Source organism: Cotesia glomerata, linkage group LG9 (assembly GCF_020080835.1).
Source record: "Cotesia glomerata isolate CgM1 linkage group LG9, MPM_Cglom_v2.3, whole genome shotgun sequence".
Taxonomy (NCBI): Eukaryota; Metazoa; Arthropoda; class Insecta; order Hymenoptera; family Braconidae; genus Cotesia; species Cotesia glomerata.
In genome coordinates, this window is record NC_058166.1 from 9044380 (window position 1) to 9068554 (window position 24175).

The 24175-nt window shown below is 28.7% G+C and overlaps 3 protein-coding genes and 1 long non-coding RNA gene across 17 annotated transcripts in view; 2 read left to right on the forward strand and 2 right to left on the reverse strand.

Moving 5' to 3' along the window:
* Positions 1–24175, reverse strand: part of LOC123271818 (neurobeachin) — a 497397-nt gene that overhangs the window by 186277 nt on the left and 286945 nt on the right. The window lies entirely within an intron of this gene.
* Positions 5220–9882, reverse strand: LOC123271834. Of its 2 annotated transcripts, XM_044738314.1 has the most exons (3): positions 9294–9882; positions 7968–8104; positions 5220–7875 (listed from the first exon to the last, which is right to left on the reverse strand). In XM_044738314.1, the coding sequence occupies exons 2-3, from the start codon at positions 8094–8096 to the stop codon at positions 5392–5394; spliced, it is 2613 nt and encodes an 870-aa protein (XP_044594249.1). In that variant the 5' UTR covers positions 8097–8104; positions 9294–9882; the 3' UTR covers positions 5220–5391. The 2 variants fall into 2 exon arrangements, with proteins under 2 accessions (XP_044594249.1, XP_044594250.1); XM_044738315.1 differs by lacking the exon at positions 9294–9882 and having other exon boundaries at positions 7968–8171.
* On the forward strand, positions 8613–11693 carry LOC123271896. 4 transcript variants are annotated; one of them, XM_044738439.1, is made up of 7 exons: positions 8615–8895; positions 9341–9555; positions 9690–9859; positions 10174–10272; positions 10461–10640; positions 10881–11139; positions 11665–11693. In XM_044738439.1, exons 1-6 carry the CDS (start codon positions 8828–8830, stop codon positions 10908–10910), a joined length of 762 nt encoding a protein of 253 aa, XP_044594374.1. In that variant the 5' UTR covers positions 8615–8827; the 3' UTR covers positions 10911–11139; positions 11665–11693. The 4 variants fall into 4 exon arrangements, with proteins under 4 accessions (XP_044594376.1, XP_044594374.1, XP_044594377.1 ...); XM_044738442.1 differs by having other exon boundaries at positions 9376–9555; XM_044738440.1 differs by having other exon boundaries at positions 8616–8895; positions 9352–9555.
* On the forward strand, positions 13298–13715 carry LOC123271966. Its single transcript, XR_006510998.1, has 2 exons — positions 13298–13399; positions 13466–13715. It is a non-coding gene; the product is annotated as an uncharacterized LOC123271966 (long non-coding RNA).

A 24175-nucleotide genomic window follows, 5' to 3' on the forward strand; every position in this document is an offset into this window, starting at 1 on the left:
ACAGAAGGAGGAGAAAGTGATATAGAGCATAAATTGGATTTGTTGCTGAGCAGTCATGATAATATCGAAGCGGATTTCGATATTTTCAAATTAGAAGTTAAACAGCTTATTAAGGATGAAATTAAGCATGAAATAGCGACAATTAAAAATGATATAGTTGGTGAAATAACTGAAGCAGTAACTAAAGCAGTGTGCAAGGAATTAGTGGAACTGAAACGTGATACAGTGACTGGAAAGGGAACTAGTGACACCTATCATTCAAGAGTGGAGACATATGCGGGGCGACTAAAGAAATCACAGATGGAAAGTATTATCGTAGAGCCACAGGCGAAGCAGGATACGACAGTTACTGCACAGAAACTTAAGAAGAGTGTAGATGTTGGCAAACTTGGGCTCGGTGTGGACAAAATAAATGAAACAAAAAGTGGGAAAGTGATCATTGGATGTAAACAAAAGCAAGATTCATATGTATTAGAAGAATTAAAAAAAAATAGTGGCAATGAATACAATATTAAATTGAATGATAAGATGCTTCCAAAGTTGAAGATAATTGATATAGAAGAGGATATAATTTTAGAGAAAAGTGACGAGGAAATTATAAAAATGGTACAAAAACAAAATGATTTGACATTGGAGCAAAACAGCAAAATGGAAATTAAAAAGAAAGCAATTGGAAAGAAAAAAGATGGATTTATTATTCTAGAAGTTGACCCGAAAATTCATAAAAAATTGTTGGATTTAAATCGGATAAAACTTGGATGGAACAAATGTCGTGTATCAGACTGTGTAAGTGTATTAAGATGTTACAAGTTCTGGGATTATTACCATTTTGCGAAAGATTGCAAAACAGGAACTAAATGTAGAAAGTGTGCTGGTGATCATAAGGAAGAGGATTGTAGCAGTACGGATAAGAAGTGTGTCAATTGCATAAAAATGAAAGAAGTACTTAAAGTAGATGACATTGAGATAAATCATTGTGCTAATGACACTAATTGTGAGTATTATAAAAGAATGAGAAATAGAGCGCAGAAAAGTATTAAATACTGTACTGAATAGCAAAGAATAACAAGTAGAAAGCATTCACTAGGAGGTCAGATGTTGGTTATAAATATTCAGGGTTTACTATGGCACTTGGATGAGCTGAACAGTTTGTTGGTAAATAAAAGGCCTGATATAGTATGTGTAACTGAAACACACTTGACAGCTGATGTGAGTGAATATGAGTATGAAATAAGTAATTATAATAATATTAAAATGTTATCGTGTAATAAAAGAACAGGAGGAGTTATTTTATATATAAGAAAAGGCATTAAATATGAAATAATGCATAATATGGTTGATAATGTGGATATTGAACTAAATATGTGGATGTGTAGTGTCAGGCTCAAAGGTATATTTGAAAATATTATAGTCAGCAATGTATATCATTCTCCAAATCAGAGTAATGGTATATTTATCGAAAGATTAATGCAAGAGTATGAAAATTTAAGTGAAAAAGGACAAGTAATTTTGGTGGGTGATTTTAATATTGATGTAAGCAAAGAATCACAATATTCAAGAAAATTAATAAAAGAAATGAAAAGTGTGGGTATGAATCAATGGGTTCAAGAATATACTCGAGTGACATCAAATTCTAAAACTAAAATTGATCTAGTGTTTGCGAATAAAATTATACATACTAAGGTTTCGCAGGTACCAAGGATTACAGATCATTTTATTGTACAAGTCTCTTTACCAGTAGTTAAAAATAAAAGTAAGAGCAATATGAATGATATATGTATAAAGTACAAAAGAGATTACAGTAATTTTAATTATGCTAGTTTACAAAGAAATATCTGTAATTACTTTAAAAATCTACATACTGATAGTATAGAATATAAGAGTAGAACTGTAGATGAAAGAATACGTCTTTTGACAGATGTTATTGTAAATAGTATTGATGCCGTAGCACCAATAAAAAAATTTACGTATAAAAATAAATGGGAACAGAGTAAATGGTTTAATAGTCAAATAAATGAATTAATAGGTCTAAGGGATAAAGCATATCAGGAATTTAAGAATAAAAATTGTAAATTTTTATGGGAAAAGTATAAAAGGTTGAGAAATGTAGTAGTATCTGAAATAAGAAAAGCAAAAAAAGAGTATTATGAAAAATTGGTTGACTCTCAAAGAGGAAATTCAAAAATGCTATGGAAAAATATGAAATCTATAGTAGGCAATATAAATGAAAGCGAAATCAAATTAGAAATTAGTTTTAATAATGGATTAGTCAGAGATAATGCGTGTATTGCTAATAAATTCAATAATTACTTTGTAGAGAGTGTTGAACATATTGTCAAGGACATTGATAAAAATGATTGTCTCGTGAATGACTTTGGGTATGATGAACCAGTAACGAGTTTTGATAAATTGATTGAAGTAGATGAAGCAGAATTAGATAAGATAATTAATAAGATAGATAAGAACAAGGGTAAAGGAAATATAATATCTTATGATATGATCAGTAAAATATGGAATGTCGATAAAGTAGTAATTAGACAGTTAATTAATTGTAGTTTAGAGTCATCAAAAATTCAGAATGAATGGAAAAACTCATTGATTCATCCGATACCTAAAGTTAAAGGTACTAATAAGCCGGATGAGTACAGACCGATTAACACCCTACCTGAGTTAGAAAAGATTTTAGAAGAAGTTGCTAAAAATAGATTAATAGAACACCTTGATAGGAATAATATTTTAAAAGAAGAACAGTCTGGCTTTAGAGTACATCATTCATGTGAAACAACATTACAAAAAACAATGTGTGAATGGAGAAATGAGATAGATCAAGGCAATATATATAGATTTTAAAAAAGCATTTGAGACGATTAACAGAAATAGACTAATAAAAAAGTTAAAAATGTATGGTGTGAGTGGTAGTGCATCGGAATGGTTCAAATGTTACTTGAATGAAAGGACTTAACAAGTTAAATTTGGTGAGGCTATCTCAAATAAGATTTCTGTCAATCACGGTGTGCCACAAGGATCTATTTTGGGGCCATTGCTCTTCATTTTATATATAAATGATGTTGTAGATATTGCAAAAAAGTATGGCTGTCAATGTAAATTATTTGCGGATGACAAGATATTATATTACAGTGCAAAGGATGAAAAAGAAATAGAAAATGTTTTAAATAAGACACTGGAGGGTCTAGCGGTGTGGCTAAATGTTAATTCACTTAAACCGAATATTAAAAAGACAGTTTTTATGTTAGTTAGAGATAGAAGAAAAAAGAATGTTAAAAGTATAGAGTTGTTTTTAGCAGGGGAAAAGATTATGCAATGTAGTGAAACCAAATATTTAGGTAATGTTAGATGAATTCTTATGTTTTGATAGGCATACTTACTATATTATAAAAAAACTTAACATTAGAATTAATTTAATGTACAGACTGAGTAGTTATGTAAGTGATTACACGAAAGTATTGATTTATAAGTCGATGATTGCTCCGTATTTTGACTATTGTTCAACTCTTTTGATAAATATTAATGAGGAATGTGTGAATAAATTACAAAAATGTCAGAATAAAGCGATGAGAATAATACTCAGAGTAAATAGATACACGCCGATTAGATGTATGTTAGATGCACTATATTTTCTTTCTGTTGAAGAAAGAATTAAATTGAATGTGTGTGTGTTTGTATATAAGATAAAAATAATTTGTTACCAGACTATTTAAATAGAATTGTTGTAGATAATGAACATAATTATAATACAAGATACAAAAATAGACTATTGGTACAAAGAACAAGAACTGTAAGTGCTCAAAAAACAATAAATATGTATGGTTTTTCATTATTTAACAAGTTAAATATAGAGACAAAAAATGCAAGTAATTTAGTAATATTTAAAAAATTATTGAGAGAAGAAATAAGAGAAGGAAAAATTTAAAATTGTAGACAGAAATCAAGTGTTGATCTGTGACAAAAGATCTAAGATCTTTCATAATTTTTTTTTTATTTTTTTAATGTATGCTGTAGCTTAAAGCTAAATAAAGAAACTATTATTATTAAAAAAAAAAAAAAAATTATTATTATTATTATTGTCATTATTATCAAAAACTAACAGTTAATTTAATTAATAATTGACAACGTTGCTTAAATCAAATTATTTTGGTCAAGTTGAGGTTGTAGCTTAACAATGATGAACGTCATTTACAATAATTATTTTTTTTTTAATTTATTGTTACTTTATATAATATAATATCTGTGCATTAAAAATGAACAATAGTAATATTAACAAGTAACAATTAATATATTGTTTATTAAAAATGTGAGTTTGAGGTTCGAATACTATTGGTTCAATTCATCCCAAGCAGTGATTTAATTGCTCTCGAGTGGGGGTCAATTGAACCATTCGACGCGTTTGCATAAATTAATCATTTTTAAAAAATTCACGTTGTTTATTGACTAATTTATGTATTGATAATGATAATAGACATAATAAACTACCATTACAAGAAAAACCCTATAGTATACTTGAAAGAAAAATAGAGATGATAACTTTTTGATAAAAGATGTAGAATTTTTCTTTTTTAAGAAAGAAGATATCAGGATAAAAAATTGATGAAGAAAAGCAGTCGATTCTCTTAAAATAATTTTTTTGAACCCTATCAAAATAAAAATACTGTTTATTAACGGTTTTTTAGTTTAAATGTTTTACTGTTCATTATCAGTTTTTTAACAGTAAAATAATTACAATTTCATGGTTACAATGTGCGCAAAAAAAACTTTTCTTATACCCACTAAAAACTGTTAGTTTGCAGAAATTTTTTAGTTATTATCTGAAATTTTTACTGTAAAAGACATATGTAAATACCAAAACTTATAACTAAATACTTCTTGAGTGAACTATTTATAAACTGTGATATAACTACCTAAGAATCATATGTCTATGGAATACAACTCAAGTTCTGATCCTACCAACTAAGTTAAAACCATAAAAAAATGGCCGAAAAACTGATATTTAATAGCCTGAACTCAGTAAAATCGAAAATTCGATCATTTTTTTAATGATTATCAAAAATAATTTTTGATTATTTATCAGTAAAACAGAATTTTCTATCAAATTATCTTAACTACATTTAATTTTAATCAAAAGTTTTATATTGATAACAATTTTTCATTTTTATTATTCCTTTACATATAATTAACATGAAAACTTTTTGAAAAATATAATACATAAATATAAAACACTTTGACAAATTTATTATAAAAAATTTTACAGAATATTCAGTCAAGTAAAGCAATTACTAAAATAAAATACATTGTCTATTACTTAGTACAAACAAGTCGTGTAAATACATAGTGCAGTCCAGTAAAGTTTCATTAAGAGACAAAACATTAATAGGTTCAATCAATTTCCCAGCAATTAGATAGTTTTGTAGCACGAAGACCATAAATTGTCAATATTAGAACAACAGGATAAAAAAATTCATTACAGTTTACAAATTCTATTTTTTCACTCAAGTTGACGTTGAAAATGTAGCTAGTGTTATACATTGCTCGAATGCATTTAAGTTTTTCAATGAAGATACCACGAATGATTTCATCATTATATTCAAATTCAACAATACCTCGAATGACACCAAACCCAATATTTTTGTTGAAAACACCAGTATTATTGAATTTTGTTTTGCTAAAGACAGAAAGCTTGGAATGGCTATGAGATTTTACTTGCTGTATTGATCGAAAATCAATTTTATTTATTAAAGCTTTCTTAAATTCCGTGAGAATTTTGATTTTATAGCCAAATTTTTTCAAAGCATTGTACTCCAATTTTTTACTTTTTCTTCTTTTTTTCGCGCCAAGACCTTTAAAATTATGATTACGATCAGTGTCATCAAATACTTTTCTGCGTTCAAAAATATTTTTAATAAATGTTTGAGTAATAGTGTTAACGGTATCATCATAACATACATTTTCAATATATTTCTTCGTCATAAATCGCGAAGCAATTTGAATTTCTCTTCCGTTCGGACTAGTTATTTCGCTTACAATTTTATTATTCCAGGACTCAAATACTGATGCATTATAACACCACAATGGCCCCCAATTTTCAACTGTAGTAGGTATATGACGCAGCAAGTGAACATTAAACGACATATTTTCGATGCCAAATAAAACCTCAAAATCAGAAACAAAATCTTGCAAGAGAGTTTGTGCTTCTTGTAACTGACTAAAGGATATTGAATCTGAATTGTATATGTATATAGCTTGACATAACTTGGCTAAATGCTTCATATACTTCGGTTTTAAGATGTTTTCCAAGCATGGTAGACAGTAATACAGCAACCAATTTCTCCATTCGGAGGCTTTCCACTGTTTTATGCTGTATATTGATCTTGGTCTTCGAGATATTCGATTCGGTGGCTTTAAACTGATTAGACGCTGATTGATACGTCGTAAATGACACGGTTTTCCAATGTAATATGGTGCTTTCGGATCCCCAGCGAATAACAGTAGTGCATATTGTCTTGTTACGCCCAGAAAAACATTGTGTAACGGTTCAACAACCATTCCATCTATGCAGTCAAACAGTGGCAATAATGTCAAATTTGTTGGTCCTTTGACTCCTAAATAAGGCGCTTGAGATTCAAAAGCTCTTAGCCCCTGGGAGATAAGATCATCATTATTGCGGTGTTCAATAATTCGCTCAAAGGGGTACACCATTTTCTTAGCTAACCGACGCCCAGAAGCATAGCAAAATGTGCAACCATATTCACCATTGAATTGCTTCATGTTGAGAATCATTGGACGGGCAACAGAATCTACGCTACATATTAAAACTGCAAATTTACTAGTATTTGAATTTACTCCATCAGAAGACCATGTAATACCAGTTTCATACAGTTCATTTAACTCGGTGATAACAGGATCTAACAGCAGATTCATGTCAGGATGACCTTTTCCAACCCAAATCGTACTTAAAAGCATATGTTTAATCCGTAAATGAGGAGGGAGTTCGTTTATTTGTAAAAAAACTGGATAAACGCTAGTATTAGATGAATTAGAACAGCTTGCACCATCAGTGTTAAATGTTAAAGTACAATTCCAAGAATTATATAAAAATCCACCTGGTTCACAGTGTTTAAGATAACTAGGACTGTCATAAATATCTTCAATATTTTCATGATTTTTTTTGCTTCGTGAAAATCGGTATTTCAAACTTGATGCGATCTGTGGAAGTGCCATTAATTGTTGAATTTGTGATTTCAAACTTATTTGGAGAAAAAACTTCACTGATTTTTCTTGTTTACATAATTCTGAATAGCATTCATCAATTACTTCATCTTTTCCCAAATAAATATTACAAATTTCACAATAAAAATGTTTGGTGAATATACTATTATCCTGAAGTAACACTTTTTCTAATGCAGGTTTATTTGTTGGTAGTATTTGTCCAACACTCGCACAATTAATCCATCGTAAAATTGACAATGATGCTTCATAAGTGAACTTAAATTTTGAAGCTAAACTCATTACTGCTAAGAGGTGATCTTTAGCAGTAATCGTTGACTTTGGTATAACAGGATACATTAAACTATTTAATTGACTATCCATGAAAGTAGTATCATTAGAATTTGTCTCACAATGATTCGATAAAACTTCATCAGTTATACGTTGACTATCAACACATTCATTGATGGATTCTTCATGGTCCATTGCATTGGTGACATTAAAGTTATCAACTTGGTCTGGTTCGCTCATTAAAATAGACTCATTGTAAGTGTTGGAAAAATAAGATTTTTTTATCTGTGTTGTAATGTAGTGGGTAATGTCTTCATTGTTGTGAATAAGATGTGATTCAGGGTTGGAGATGATAGGAGGTTCAATCTAATAAAAAATATATTAGAGTTATGTAAAACACTATTCAATATGTGTTTTTAGCCTAAGTAAATTATGTTATTATTGAAATAACTACTTACAATGTCTGCTGGTAAGGAGGAAAAAAAAAGATCATTTGGAAATGTTTTTAAATGTAAGTCATACAATTTTTTCTTCCTGCGATAAACAGAAAAACGTGAAACACCGTATCGGTTTTGATTATTTTTCATTGTTAAAACTAAAAAAAAAAAAATAATGTTAGTTAAGTGACAGATATGATTTATCGACTATTTTTTGAACAAATTCTCTGCTAAAGTATACCCACTAAGTCATTTTTGATAATACAATAATTTTTTATAAAATATTTATTTTTCAAATAATTTATTATTTAAAAAACATAAAACTTTTAATTAAAATTTTATATAAAACCATTAATATTTATTACTTTTTTTTAAATTAACTTGAAACACAACAGTTAATGTATTTGTAATTTATTCCCGATAATTGTAATTTCAAAATTTCATTCACTTTTTAACAATTAATTTTACCGCTTTTCCTATAAACGACTACTTTAATCGATTGAAAAATTTAAATATTTAAAGCTTAGTAATCGATTTCAAGGTAAATCGATTTCTTTCTGGAACACAAGTGATGTTGAGTAATGTTTATTTATTTTCAAAAGTATCTCAGTAGTTATAATTTATACAAATTAAATGAAATAAGTGTAAATTGTAGATAAAAACAATTAATATTTTAGAAGACCCTACAACGTGAAAAATAAAAAAAAAATTTAATTATGTATAATTTAATTGTGGATAAGTTTATAGTTGGTGATTAACTAACTATTTATCTGTATATAGAGGTTAAAATTAGTGCTATTTGTGTTTACAAACATTGCGTGAAAATCTTTTTAATTGCGTGAAAATCTTTTTAGTCATTAATTAAAAAATAAATTAAAAACATGTGCACGTGTCTATTAAAAAGAAGAATTATAGTAATGACTCTGGAAAGTATTCATTTACCTATTCAGTAAGTATTGTAATTATTTTTATTTTTAAACGATTGAATTATCATAAAATCTTGATGCACAAATTTTTTTGTTGATACTTATTTTTATGATATCATAACATTTTAAAATAATTGTGAATATTAGATGATTTAATTCTTGAAGAAATTGTGGGAAATACAAATAAGTATATCCTTTGGTTATGACATCTTGGTTATATTATTTCATTTTTAAAAACAAAAAAAAAGTTGCGCAAGAAAAAAAGTACGATCAGATCAACGCTGATGCTATTTTATTATTATTGAATAGCAACGGAATTATTTGTCTAGATTTTGATGATTAATTATAAAAAATTTGATTTCTATTAAAATTATTTAATAACTTAAACATAAAGAATTAGAAGATAGTTTTGTTTCTTTACTCGATTTACTTGTGTAATCAATACATTGACATTGATATATTTTTGAGTGTATCAATAGCAATGGATTTCGCTATCATTCAAGTGGCATCAGGAGGTAAGAAGGTTGTCCAGCTCCAAAACATCTTTCTGATCGATGATGATAACAAATACACAATCCGTGGAACAAAGGATTTGATCAAACAAGCTGATAATGGCCGCAGTAAAACTCTCCGTGTTTCAATCAACAAGAAATTGATAGCTTGTACTGTTATAGAAATAAGTGGTAAGTTTCTTTTCATATTTATTTTAACGATTCATACTTTTTCATCAAAACTATATAATTTTAATTATAATTTTTTTTTCATAAAATTTCAATGCAACAACTTTATTTTGTTTTGTTAAATTGATATATTGAAGATGACAAAGATTATTTGTCAAGCAAAATAAAAAGTCCAATGCTTGGCCGTGGAAAAAGATTGAAACCAGTTAAGAGGCTCAACTTCTCGCCTGGAATGACGAAAGATAATCCAGTACCATCAAGGAAGGTTCTTTCAAATCGAGAAACGAACCAGGCTATTGCTCAAAAGGTAGTAATTTCCTTATCTATTTCTAATTACAATTTTTTAATCAATGTTCTTGAATTTGTTATTGTTAAATACTTCATATTTTTAACTTTTTTTTTAAATTTTGATACAATTTAAAATTGATTTTTTAAATTTACTTTTAATATTGATGTTAGAGAAAATAGTATTTAAAAAAATTTAGTAATATATTGAAAAAAAAATACACTAAAATTTAATTTTTTATTCTGTTAACAGATTTGAAATGATGTAACAAAAGTTAAATTAAATGCAATATAATCTGTAGTTTTATAAATTAATTCATCATTAATATTTTTCAGAAAAAAATTAAAATCGTACAATCTAAAAATGTGTCCCAAAGAGAAAGAGTTATCATTGAGAGGATGAGAAAGAAATTGAAAGAAAATGTACAAACAACTTTAAGTTTATTATTATTGTTACTTAATTTTCATTATTACTGGTAATGAGTTTCCAAAGCTTCATTGCTGAGCTGAAGAATTGATATATTTTTCTGAATAATATCATGAAAAACAATATTTTACTTTGACAATATACTCCAATCAATATGTTTTAAATCGATGTATGATTATGAATTTTACATTATTAGGAGGTTGAACCTGATCCTGTTGAACCCAATCCTGGTGAACCTAATCCTGTTGAACCCAACCCTGTTAAACCTATTCATAATGAACCCGGTACTTTTACGTCTATTACAAGCATTGGATTACCAGCAGATGATGCTTTATCTAGTGGAACATCGGGAAATTCGAATCAAGAGGAGAAAAATGTAAGTTACAAAAAAAATATCATAGATTTAAGTTTCTCATCAACTATAATAGTCGTAATTTTTTTTTCATTCTACAACTGCATTTATTTGAAGAATATTATATTCTATAAAATAACTTAATTATAATAAATCATTTCGTATGCGTAATTGTATAATTAGAATTAACCAAATTAATAATTTATTATAAATTTTCTATATATGATGCTAGAATATGGATTAATTCGTATTAATTTTTATTAGGATATTCTAATTGAAAAATTCAAACGGTAAGGATGTAGCGGTCAATAATGCGGAATTGATGAAACAACTAGAAAAATTGCGAAGAGAAAATAACCTACTGCTCCAAAAATCAAGAAACCTGAAACGCCAATCACAGGTGACACGAGCGAATCATTCAGAGCAACGACAACATGATCAGCAGGAAAATGACCCACGACAAAATGAACAAAATGCAGAAAAAGATGCCCAGGATTTTCCACGTGTTGATGAAAATTACCAGGTGAAGTTGGAAATATAATTTATATTATTAAATAAATTTCGCTGACGCAACTATATTCATTATATAATACTTATACTATAGGTATCGGTAATCACAAAATCCTAATAAACAATAGTCGTAAGATTTTACTTTGTAAATAGTCTGGTAAAATTTGCTACATTTTTTCACTAATCATTTTGAATTTACTGATTGATGAATTATCATTATAGTTTTTTTTAAATATTTTACATATCTATTAAACTCAATTAATTTTTGAAGTTGGAAATTTGTCTATTAATTTTTTCTGTATAGAAAAGTTTATAGCAAATTTTATAAATATCCGAATATTTAATTTATTATTTAATAACGATTGCTAGAAATTCAATATCACAGCAAATCAATTTCTTTTTATTTTCTATAGTCAATTAAAATAGAATGGAGTATTTTCAAGTTTGATTACTTGAATGAGGAATTAATGACAAACAAACCTGATATAAGGATAATGAACTAAAAGAAAACTGGTATTAATATTTTTTTGTTATTTAGATCTCAGTACTGGATGGAATAGCTATTGACTATGAAGCTTACTTAAAAGCTGCACAGGCCAAAACAATGCGACGACGAGCAAATTTGATTATCGACGCTTTATGGTCTGTGGAAGAGCAAGTTACAAGATATGTGAGTGACAAGTTATACGAAGGCCAAAAAAAAGTTACTCCGCAAGAATACAATAACATCATAAGTAAATATAGACTTAATATTTTTTGACAAATAAGCTAATTCAAAACAAATGGTAGAGTTTATTAGAATTCCATTACTTTCCTATCGAAATGATCATAGCTCTGATCAATTTAAATTGAAAAAAATAATTATGTAGAAATTAATTTCTAAATTTTTTAAATAGTTTTCAAACAGCAACATCATAATAAAAAGAAGTTATAAAGGAATAGAAATATCAGTTTTTAAATTTACATTTTTCAGCTAAATATTTTTCTAGTCCATTGATCTTATAGTATATTTTTACATTTGATAACATAAAAAATAGATTATTTTTGCCTCTTGATCAATTTTTTCGTTCAGATATTTGGCTTTGAAAAAAAGTTAATACTTTTTATTAATAAAAATTAGATAATTTGAAATAAACGACAAATAATCTTTGCTATTTTTTCATTAGTAAGTAGGGAAGTCAATTTTTCAAAATTTAGTTATTCAATTAAATATTTTAGCAATTCTTAAAATTTACTAGATCAAATCGTTTGCTTTTTTATTAAAATTGCTCTATTTCATTAACTCGTGAATTGTATTAAAAAATTATTTTGAAAAATCACCAATATTCATTTCATGTTTTAATCTTTTATTTGTTTTTTAATTTAAGTTGAGCATGAATAGGTGTAGTGAATTCATGATTTAACATTAAGATTAAAAAAAATTTAATAACTCAGAAATTTATTTTTGCTTATCATTAATTTTTAGAAATTATTGAAAAACTACAACGCCACAAAAAACTACGCTTGGATGGAGAGAATAATCCTATTGCTAATATCCGTCGATGGGTGGGAGACAGACTAAAAGCAACTAAAAGTGCCAATCCAGATGTGATGAATCGATTCTTAGTCTTTCAAGAAATTGAAGAAGCTGAAATTATTGATAGCGACCTAGAAGACGACGAAAAAGAGAATGAGGAAGATGACTTGATAGAGTTGTTGAGTGATTCTGATGCCGAGTCTATTATACGACAGTGATCAGGAGTAAACCTTGCAATAATGTCTCACTTTATTATTATTTATTAATTAAATTAAAACATGTTTCAATTTTTCAATTCTTACAAATTATTGACTCAATCAAATTAAAACATGTTTTCGTTTTTTAATTTGAACTAAATTGTTGAAAATGATCTATTTAATTTAATAACTTATTTAATTTGAGTTGATTTGTTTAAAATGATCTTCTGAATAGAACAATTAGAAAATTAATTATTTGTTCTTTCAATAAAATATCATTTTTGAATAAAAAGTAAAAATGAGATAATTAAAATTTTTAATGTTTTGTTTAATAATTTAAGTTGAAATTTTTTCAAATAGACTTTAATGATAATGAAATTAAAAAAATTATCCTGAAGTTTTTTTTATCTTAGAAAAAGTTTAAGAACTTTTTTATAATGTGACCATTATAAGTTTTCAAACACTTTGATAGCTATCAATTTGAATATTTGTAATACTCTAAAAATATTTATCTTTCTGATTTGTCATCGATAGAAGCCATTGACTTATCAGTTATTATGGTAATTATTAATTATTATTTTTCAAATGATTCAAAAAATATAATTATTTAATTATCGGTATTTTAGCCAATGATTAGTAAAAAATCTTCATACAGAAGCGAATTCATTTTTTTTTACTATACGTAAGTATTGATAAAATTAGAAAAACAAATTAAATATTAATTTCTTGCAACAAATGCTTTTACCATATTTTTTTCAATTAGCCAATTCAGCAAGTAAAAATTGTAAGAGCAAGAAAGATAACCTGCGTAACTTTATATAGCTTTCACTGTACTTTAAACTGAGTCTTAAAAAAAATAAATAAATAATAGTTCAACACCTTTGTTTATCGATGAAAGTGTTGGTATTCTTACCGTTTAATGACAATTTTCTTACAGTTTATTTAAAGTTTTCTTGATATAAGTTGGAAAACCGTTATAAAACCATTTTGCTAGCGCACATTGTAACCACTAAACAACTATCAATTTATAGTTATTAAACAAGTTTTTATTTTTGATAGGGAATGAATATTTTTCGAGTCATCTATTAAAAATTATTTTTTTAAAATGCAGGTAGTATGTTTAATCAAACAGTGTTTTTTTATATTAAGTCAAAATCAATGTTTATTGTTGAATTTTTCCCATAATTATAAAATGACGATAAATACAAACATGTAATAGACAACGTAATACCTGAAAATTCTAATGCAAATAAAAAGCAACAAATAAAAGAGCTAAATATTTAACATATAACATATTGCATTTTATTGCAAAAGGATTTAAAAAGTTTTAACTAAATAAATGAATAACTTTATCGTTCTTTGTAAATGTATCTATTTGTAAACTATATATGTATGTGCAATTTGAGTAAGCCCGAATAACAAGCTCGGTAAAATGGTTAAATGTGCAAAAATATATATCCAACTGAAAAACATACAAAAACCAATGGCGTTTCGTTCGTTTTATTGCGAAATATATGAATTAAAAAAAATATCATTTTAAAAAGTTTGTAAATAAAAGAAGATATAGCTGCAGTGAATTTTATGATTATATTTTGAAATGAATATGTTTTTTATCATTATCATGCATTGCAGAAACAAAATATATCAATGAATATTTTTTATTCAAACCGAAAATGTCATGGAAATTTTTTCAAGAATTTTTTTGTTTATTTAACAGAGATTTTCAAACAAATTTCGACAAAATATATAATTTTGAAGAATTAAATCAATCCGCCCAAAATATTTCATCATGCAGCTTTAATTTTTCATCGACGATGGCGACAATATATAAGCCAAACTTTGTTTTAAGAAAAAAAAAAAATGAAAGAATTATTCACATTTTCCGTAAGCATTAGAAGCCGCATTAAACTTATATGGATAGTGCTCCGACCATTTTGAAAGCGAAGACAGAATTCTGTAAACAAAACAAAATAGCGAAAGTCATAAAAGTTGTGATTATTTTATGGGTGACCCCTCATAATTTCTCAGCCTTTAATATCTTGGTAAATATATCTCGGCAATCATATCTCAGACAATAATATCTCGTGTGTTTTGGCCTATTTTTGAGCATAAAGACACCCAAAAACCATGTTAAAAGGACGCAACACGATAACGGGCGTTTGTGTTAGCCTATTTTCGAGCATAAAATCGGCACAAAAATTCAAAATTGCACCGAGACATTTATATTTGAGATGTTATTGTTGAGATATTATTGTCTCGAGATGTTATTTTTGAGATATAAAGAGGGGTAGCCTATTTTATGAATATGGTGCAAGATGAAATCAAATTAAAAATTGCATGGACAAAAAACTTAAGGTAGTACTACCGGTTTTAGAATTGACGTTCAGAATTTAATGAAATTTGACATATTGGTACTTTATAATATCATAATTAAGCAGCAAAATTTTTGGAAGCCTAGCAAGTTCTGAAAAAAAGATATTAATATCTACATATTTTTGCTTTTACCATTGATCCTTATGGAAAATCACAGACTTTATTTTATTTCACAAAACTGGACGTTCAGATTCTTATAAAAGTCAAGTCAACGAGAGAAAATAACATCTAGAACATATTTAATAACAATTAGTATGGTTTCTAAGAATATGAGAATATTTATTAATAAAAAACATTAATATTTAATATTTCCACGCCGTGCATTTAATTTTTTAATGCTCAAAAGTACAATACTATGTATCTGCATAACTTTACCTTATATAAAAGTTTCAAAAAACAAGAAAAAATTGTTTTTTGAAATTCAAAAATTCAAATTTCAAAAAAAAAACACACAGTTCTAAAAATTTCAGGGTCTTTTAAGATCAGTACAAGGCACTATACAAAAAAATTGAGCCAAAATTTAAATGTCGATCGTCATTTTTAACGATTTTCAAAAATTTAAAATTTGACAAATTTGGCATTTTTCAAAATTTTTTTCCAAAATATTTGTTTTTCAATAGCCCCAAGTGTCCCCTTTTAAACAAACGAAAGGCCATTCCTGTATCTATAATAGCGTACGAGATATTCCAAAAACAAAATTGAAAAACTGAAAAAATAGCGAAATTTCGAATTTGCATATCTTTTGAAAAAAAAATTTTAATTTTTTTTCCTCTGGCAGAAGTTCGTTGTATGATAAAAGAAAATTTCTGACCAAAATTTATCCAAATCAAAAGGGGTCAAGTCCAACTGTTGGTCAATTTGACATGGAATGACCCAACTATATTTTACTATTAAGTCGCAACAACAGTAGTAACACTGTTGCTGCAACATGGCTGCCTCTTGTTGCAGCTACAGGAAAATCCTGTTGCTGCAACATGACTGCCTCCTGTTGCAGCAGCAGTTTATTTTTTTCCGTGTAGAAGACTGTCAACTATGAGGTACCGGGTTCAAATCCATCAGACGCAGGCAGTTTTTTCATTAGATAAAATTACAAAATCCATTTTTCAGAATTAATTTCAATTAATATTTAATTAGTAGCAATTACTTCATAATTATTTTTAATTTTTTAAATAAATTTTTTTTCATCTGCTTAATATGGGAATCTATGTAGGATCCTATCCTGGATTCCTATACAGGAAGCCATAGACTGGTTTCCCATATGGATTTTTTTGATAGGGATAAAAAATTTACCTAATATCGATGAAGAAAATTTTGAACTTTTCAAATTTGCTGGGGAAAACATTTATTACAATATTCTTAACTTTTGAAATTTTCTGATAATCACTACAAAAATTTTTATCAATTCAAACCACTTTTTTCCATATGCATCTGCATAATTTCCAGCAATAAAGAACAAAGCGCCGCCTTATAAACTCAGTACAGACACTTTATTAATTTCATGACAAGGTATCTCATCAAGTCTGTAAAGTATAACATACAGCATACATACAATATGGAACTTTCTTCATGTTCATGTTTGTCTTTTTCTTCTTCTTCTTCAGCAAGACACTACTCATTCTCATTTCCGTCAAAAGAATAGTATTCTTTGAACTAGGACATTGCATTTTAAATTAAACACCCTTTTTATGCCTCACATTGCACTGACAGTATAAATTATCGTTTCTATTTTTATTATTGGCCTCCTTTAATTTTGTTGTTCATTACAATCGACGAAATTAAAAATACGTAAAAAATAATACTGGTATTAAATTAAATTGGATATATTTTTTTTTTCATCAAATTACTGATTCAATTCTGTCACCAGTAATTACTTATTGATTTAACTGTTTTGTTTCTATTTATTTGACCTCTTTTTTTAATTATAATTAAGAGAGTCACTTGTTTGATGTCAACTGCGCCTGCCAATTTGTCGTTATTATTATTGAAAAAAAAAAAAAAAAAGTAATGAGGGTTTCAGTGTTATATTTAATTAGACTAATAAAAACGCCGGCTATTGTCGTTAAAATCAATACCAGAAAGTTTAATTGAAAGAGATAATTATTTAAAGTCGTTAAAGCGCTAAATCAAATTTATTTTTATCTCATACCAATAATCAAATTTTAAATAAAAATGTTTGTAAACAATCAAAATTATTACAAATGTGTAATTACTCAAAAGTTTTAATCGATTTTGGTGACTAAGTAATATTATAATTTTAAAAGTTTGCTGGAACAAAACCAAATAATTTAATTTAAGAAATGAGATTCCGGGAAAATGAGAATAGTTATAAGTCATTGAGAATAAGATTTGTGTTTGTTTGTTTGTTTGTTCATTTTTTTTATTTTTCCCCAGGAATATAATAAACTTTCAATAGTTTCATAAACTTTTGTTTTTCTCGAGGTTCACTTTATCATAGACTCTTTTTCACCCAAGTAAATTACAGTTTAATAATAAAATTAATGAGAATTGTTCAAGAAACCGTCAACTCTGAAACTCTTATTAAATATCAATTTAATTATAACCAAATTTTTTTATTTTCGTTTTCGTACTTTCATTAGTTTATTAAACGCAAAAACTTTGAGATTATTCAAAAGTTTTAAATTTTCTCCACCCAAGCAGTGGTACTTTGGAAGTTTACTGTCAGATGGAGTTACGCAGTACTGCTGTACGCTACTATCCGCCCTAAAAACATCGACTTCTGAACAAGATAAATCATAATTTCCGCTTTTTGGTGTTAGTTTTTTTTCGGCTTGTAAATATTTTTTCAACTTATTTTGGTCTTTTTCGAAAGATTCCTTTAAAAAAAAAAGCTAAAACCGGACTTCAAAGTCCTGAAAAGCATCTTTCGACTCTATGATGGTAGAAAAAGGAAAAAGTTTTCGCCTCCAAATTATAATGACGCTCAAGTGAGTATCGAATAATCTTCGTCCTCAAAGGAAAAAGTATTTGAAAAATAGAAAACTAGAACTAGAAGTAGAACCAGAACTAGATAGTGTGTATGGATCCTTTGATACAGCAATTCACCTCACCTCAAGAGTTGAGTGGATGTCACATAATAACGCAAGCTCCAGTGGGTTGGATGCTATCAAGTCAAGTAGAAGAATGTCGTAAAAGCCACGGGGGCCTGGAAATACCGGTATTCACGGTTCACGAACCATCCACAACTTTGAACTCTCGTCGCCGACGGTTAGCTGTTTATCACGCTCAACAAAATCTTTAATGTTTGTCATTTATATTTTGTAATTCTTACTACTAACTTTTTGTACTAAATGAAAATTATTTAGCGGTAATATGATTGAGATTTACTGCAGTTTGAGGTGTGCAACAAATTTATTGACATTATTTAAAGTTTGTCAACAAGCTTAATCGACTTAGCATGTTTTTCCTGATACTCTTTCCATACAATTGAGATGAAAAATACAAAGTAAAGTTAAAGTTGCCCAGGTTGAGAGGGAGACCCGGAAAATAGTAAAGTTAAGTCTTTTCCTTTTAAAGCAATTGAGTTAATTCCAAGTCTCTTAGTTTTGTCTCAGCAAAAGCTTATGAGAGAAAGGAAACGAGCTAGGATACATGTCTGGCTCCTAGACTCTAGAAGAGGCTGTGTAGCGAACCCAGAAGCCTCGAAGTAATTGACTTCGTCTCTATAAGATTTTATCTAGAGAAACTGACGAAAATCTTATTAATTAATTAATTAGTGTTATAGTTTCCTATGATTCAATTTGCAAAATTTACTTTTTATTAAAATAAAAATAATTGATGCTGGGTTCATTTTAAACACACAGTTTGTGATTTTCTAAACTTTTCGTAGCTACCGTAAAATATTAGCATGATTTGAATTTACAATTGAAAAAATTACTCTGTAAAATAATTATTGTCTCACAAAAATCTTACTTTCCTATCTAACAAAGCAATAATCACCATTCTACATTGAAAATATGACTTCTCTGCCCATCGTAAATGACTGATCAAAAAAAAAATGTATTCTGATTGACATACCACAGAAAAATTACTGAAAATCACCGAATACGTTCAATAAAATTTAATTGACGAGCAAAAATATCAGGGCATATTTCCACGTATCGAACTTTGGAGCGCACCCAATAATTATTCAAACAATGGAATGCATATAAAGGAATAAATTAAACAACAATAAATAGTTAATGGTTTTAGGGGTTGTCGACATGAATTTAACGGGCAGCATAACACTAAAATTCTCCTCGAGGATTCACTCGGATCGAATTGGTCCTGGCTACTATCCGTGGAATATTGATCGGATGGTGGTTATGCAGTCGAACGAGTCTCGGATATTCCGAGTAGTGAAAATACCACCGCAGCCGTTTCGATTTCCCTCAAACCTCGCCCCTCGCTTATTTTGATATCCTGCTGGATCATGCACGATTCGATATTTCATCCCTTGATTACGTAAAAATATCCACAAATATGTATGTAATATCATATCTAGAAAACGGAACATAAAGCCTCAATATTCCTAGGTGGAGTTTAGGTCTTCAGTCGCGTTATTCAGTCTGTCATGGTTCAGTATGAAACTGGTCAAAGGTAAATTCCAGTCTCTTGTCATCAAACGACCGAGACCGAGATGATGGACCGGGATCAGAATGAATAAAGTAGCTCTTTGATGGAATATTCACATCTCTTGGAATTTATTATTAAAGGATTAATTGATAAATGTTGAATGCCGAATGGCAAATGGTGAATCCGAACTTTCCCTCAGGGAGTACAATAGTTCTGTCAAGGGTCTGCATTCATCAGCATCAACATCAACATCAACAGCGATAGTAACAATAACATCAATAGCAACATCAACATCAAATTCAACATCTGCTTCTCCAACTGTATCTTTTCGTTGTGTTTCACCAACGTGTTAATGTTTAACCTCAATGTGAAGCCACAAAGCAACTTTTGATTTCCACAGAGACACTTTTCAGTAGATGGCGTTTTCATATTCAAACTTTTGCTGCACTCTCTTTTTTTTTCTTATTGCTGTTGTTATTCTCTTTTACATCAGAAAAATAGAAAATATGCTCCACAAAAATTTGTTTTCATAGAGAGAGATGCAAAAAAGGTGCTGACTTCACATTTCCAGAGGAAAAAGACCAGGTTTGATCAAAAAGATCTTTGAATTGTCTTTAAAAATATCTGTGCACGTAAAAACTAAAATAAACCAGTTTTAAATAATTTTTTCTGTAGAAGCTTTTTAATTATCAATATGAAAATAGATAGACATAAAAAAGTGATTTTTAACTTTATTAATGAGTATTTTTTTTACACATAATGATTTTTCTTGCTCGTGTATACAATCTCCAGGAGGCCTTCTAAAAAAAAGTATCTTGGGGTGAACATGATATTTGCACTTTCAATCATCAAAATTTAAAATAAAAAAAAAAAAACATGTCAATATAAAATATTATCTATCGATGAATCAATGGAATTGTAAAAATATTTATTTTTAACAAAATGGCGGCTTGAAAAAAAAATTGATAGATTTTTGATAGAAATTTCAGCTTTAAATTGTTTATCAAATATTTATCGGAATTATTAATTCTTGGATCAATTACCAAAAAACATAGAGAAGAAAATAGTGTAAAAATAAGAGTGTTGTTCGATAAATCTTGCTCACCGACTTTGAAAAAACGGTTCTGAGAAAAAGGCGTTTCAAGCTTTTTGGCCTCACCCTTTTTTTTTGTAGAACGCGCTTCGAAATTGCTTTACAAGAATAAAAATAACTTTAAATCATAAATACGTCTAAATTGGCAACCAAATACGTCTAATTGATGTTAAATTTTTTATGTATGTACTTAAATATATATACAGTACAAAAATGAATTTCAAAAAATAGTTAGTTTGTATAACTCTTTAACGAACCAATATTTTGTTATTAGTGTTTTTGTCAATAGACTAGTAAATAAATAACCTTCTTATACGATTGCTGTCTAATAAAATAGTTATGGGTATTTCACCGTAATCCACATCCGTAAAAAAGAATGAAGGATAAAGCCGTATATTTTTTACGAGGACTATTTTTATCTGCTATAAATAAAAATCTGTATGTAAAAGTAAAAGCAAAAGAGTTTTAAATAAAGATTAACTGGAATTCGCGTGAATAATTAATAAAGTTTTAAAGTAACAGGTTAAGTCTTGCGCAGGAAAATATCGATTCCCCCAGCAATTAAATTTATTATTAAATCCGGGATTAAATAAGACTTGGAGTATTAATATAATGAAATGTAATGTAAGGATGTGCTGTTACTTGGTTCAGTTGGTTGACGTTGGTTGTAATAAGCATCAAGAATTAGTAGTGGTATTCCATGCATTTCTGAGCATCTAACCCACCTGGATTGTCACGGCGAATTGCATGGCAATTCCCATGAGAGGATAGTTAGAGCAAGACGTTACTAATCGAATGTAATTTCAATTCTATTGATCCGTTTATGCCAACATAGTAAACATAGTGGATACTAATGCACTCCCTAATGGACACATATTAACATCTTGACATAATGGATTTTAGTGGGAAAAAATTTGTGCTAAGTATGCAAAGTATTTACGATGCCAAGCAGTAGAGAAAATATTCATTTTATAACTTTGAGACAATAGACATAATTTTTAAAAATAATATATTAAGCAAGTAAAGTATTTTCGGTGCCAAGTAACGAAGGAAATAGTATATTACACTACAAGGGCAGAAAGTTGAGATTCCTGCACTGCGCGCCATGTGCCCGAAGCAAAACCGAGGGCATCATGGCGCGCAGTTCAGGGCTATCAAATTTCTGCCCTCGTAGTGTATACTAGTTTTCTTGCTATCCGGTCGAAAGTACGCAAAAAACTGCGTTGAAAAAAATTGATGCTTGCCCCCGACATTTGCGGCACGAGCGAAGCGAGTGCTGCTGGTCGGGGGCGGGGAGGGGGGAGGGGGGCAGGCATCAAATACACCTGTCAATAAAGATATTAATTTATAATCTATCATATTACTACTTTCTTTTGAGAAAAGATCTTAATTTAATTAAATAAATTTAATATTATAAATATTTTATAAATTAAATCTGATTTTGAAAATAAAAAAAAAAAATAGAAAAATGAAATAATAATCGTAAAATGCATAGAAAAAAAAATTAAGACAAAAATCTGTTTGTGTATTTTTTCAAATAATTATTTGTTCAATAATGAATTTATTTATTTGAGAATATCTATCAGAATAAAAAATATTTCTCGTTTTTTTTTTTTGTAATTTAAATATTTAACAAGTCTCATTTCATTAAAATAAATATTTATTTTCTGTAATTAACTTAGTTTCAATCTAAAATCATTGACACATAACCAGACAGATACATTCATAACAATCACAAGTAAGGTTAGGCTTATAAACATAAGTAATAGAGTGAGCGCGATTACCGACTTTCGGACTTTCTGCCACCTCGTGTCTCGTTGTCAGTGCATGAATACATTTTTCTGCCCTCCAGGCGGAAAGTGGCAACTTTCGGCCCGCTGCGCTAAACGAAATTGCCGCTTTCCGCCTCTGTCGGACAGAAAAATAGTATACAAACCTATGGCAGGAAAATAATAAATATCTCAGATCACATATATGTCGACCTCGGCTTCGCCTCGGGCAACATATATGTGTTCTGAGACATTTCTCATTTTCTTGCCACAGGTGTGTAATATACTATTTTCGGCTCCCCGTCGAAGAGCGCATGCGCAACTCGACCACGGCATAAAAGCGAGGCTTTCTGCTGTGAAATCGCAGCGGCAACCCCGTAGTTTTTCTTAACTTTTTTTTTCTATGCATTTTACGATTATTATTTCATTTTTGTATTTTTTTTTATTTTTAAAATCAGAGTTAATTTATAATATATTTATAATTTTAAATTTATTTAATTAAATTAAGATCTTTTCTCAAAAGAAAGTAGTAATATGATAGATTATAAATTAATATCTTTATTGACAGGTGTATTTGATGCCTGCCCCTCCCCCCTCCCCGCCCCCGACCAGCAGCACTCGCTTCGCTCGTGCCGCAAATGTCGGGGGCAGGCATCAATTTTTTTCAACGCAATTTTTTATGCACTTTCGACCGGATAGCAAGAAAACTCGGCTTCGCCTCGGGCACATGGCGCGCAGTGCAGGAATCTCAACTTTCTGCCCTTGTAGTGTAATATACTATTCTGAAAATTCGTTTTTTTGAAATATCTTCTGAATGGCTCAACCGATCGATTCCAAAAACTAATCAGCTCTTAACCTTAAAAAACCACGTCGATCGCCAGCGGTCCGGTCAAAATCGGTTGATTCGTTCGTGAGATATCATTGTCGAAAAAAATTGAAAAAAATGTTTGAGCTCAAAGAGCCTAAAAAAAAAAAAAACAGAGAAATGTTGAGCGCTTAGGTATGGAGTTAGCGGAAAGTTGCAGGGATGGCCTTTAGGGTCAACCGTTTTTCTAATTTTTTTTAATAATCTTATAAATTTGGTTCAATTAATACATCTACAGGAACGAGTATCCAAGTAAGCCAAGTATTTATGTTGTCAAGTAACGAAAAAAACACATTCTCATCAATAAAATAACAATAGTTTGAAAAACGAAAAACATGCTTTTAGAGACAACCAAACTGAAAAGTAAATGAAGTTGATCAAAATGAAGTCCAAAGGAGTCGGTTACAAATATACAAACATACTGGTGAAGCTAATAAAAAGGGTGTAATACAATTAAACCAAAAAATTTCGTTTTTTTCTTCAAAATACAAACTGATAATATGGCAGAAAATTCGCAAAAAAAGTTTTTTTCTTCCCTATTAAAGAGTCGGATAAATTTTTTGTAAAAATAATCCTTAGTCGAAACATTAAAATGTTGGTTTTTATCAACTCAAACATAGTCCCTAATATATTTATCTCCAATAATATAATTTTATTTAAATTT

Excerpts from the sequence above, each read along its gene's own strand:
- LOC123271896 (XM_044738439.1), top strand. The coding sequence starts at position 8,828 with ATGTGCACGTGTCTATTAAAAAGAAGAATTATAGTAATGACTCTGGAA. Across the intron at positions 9,556-9,689 it reads TACTGTTATAGAAATAAGTG|ATGACAAAGATTATTTGTCA; the intron begins GTAAGTTTCTTT and ends GATATATTGAAG. Across the intron at positions 10,641-10,880 it reads CGAATCAAGAGGAGAAAAAT|GATATTCTAATTGAAAAATT; the intron begins GTAAGTTACAAA and ends AATTTTTATTAG.
- LOC123271834 (XM_044738314.1), bottom strand. The coding sequence starts at position 8,096 with ATGAAAAATAATCAAAACCGATACGGTGTTTCACGTTTTTCTGTTTAT. Across the intron at positions 7,876-7,967 it reads CCTCCTTACCAGCAGACATT|ATTGAACCTCCTATCATCTC; the intron begins GTAAGTAGTTAT and ends ATTTTTTATTAG.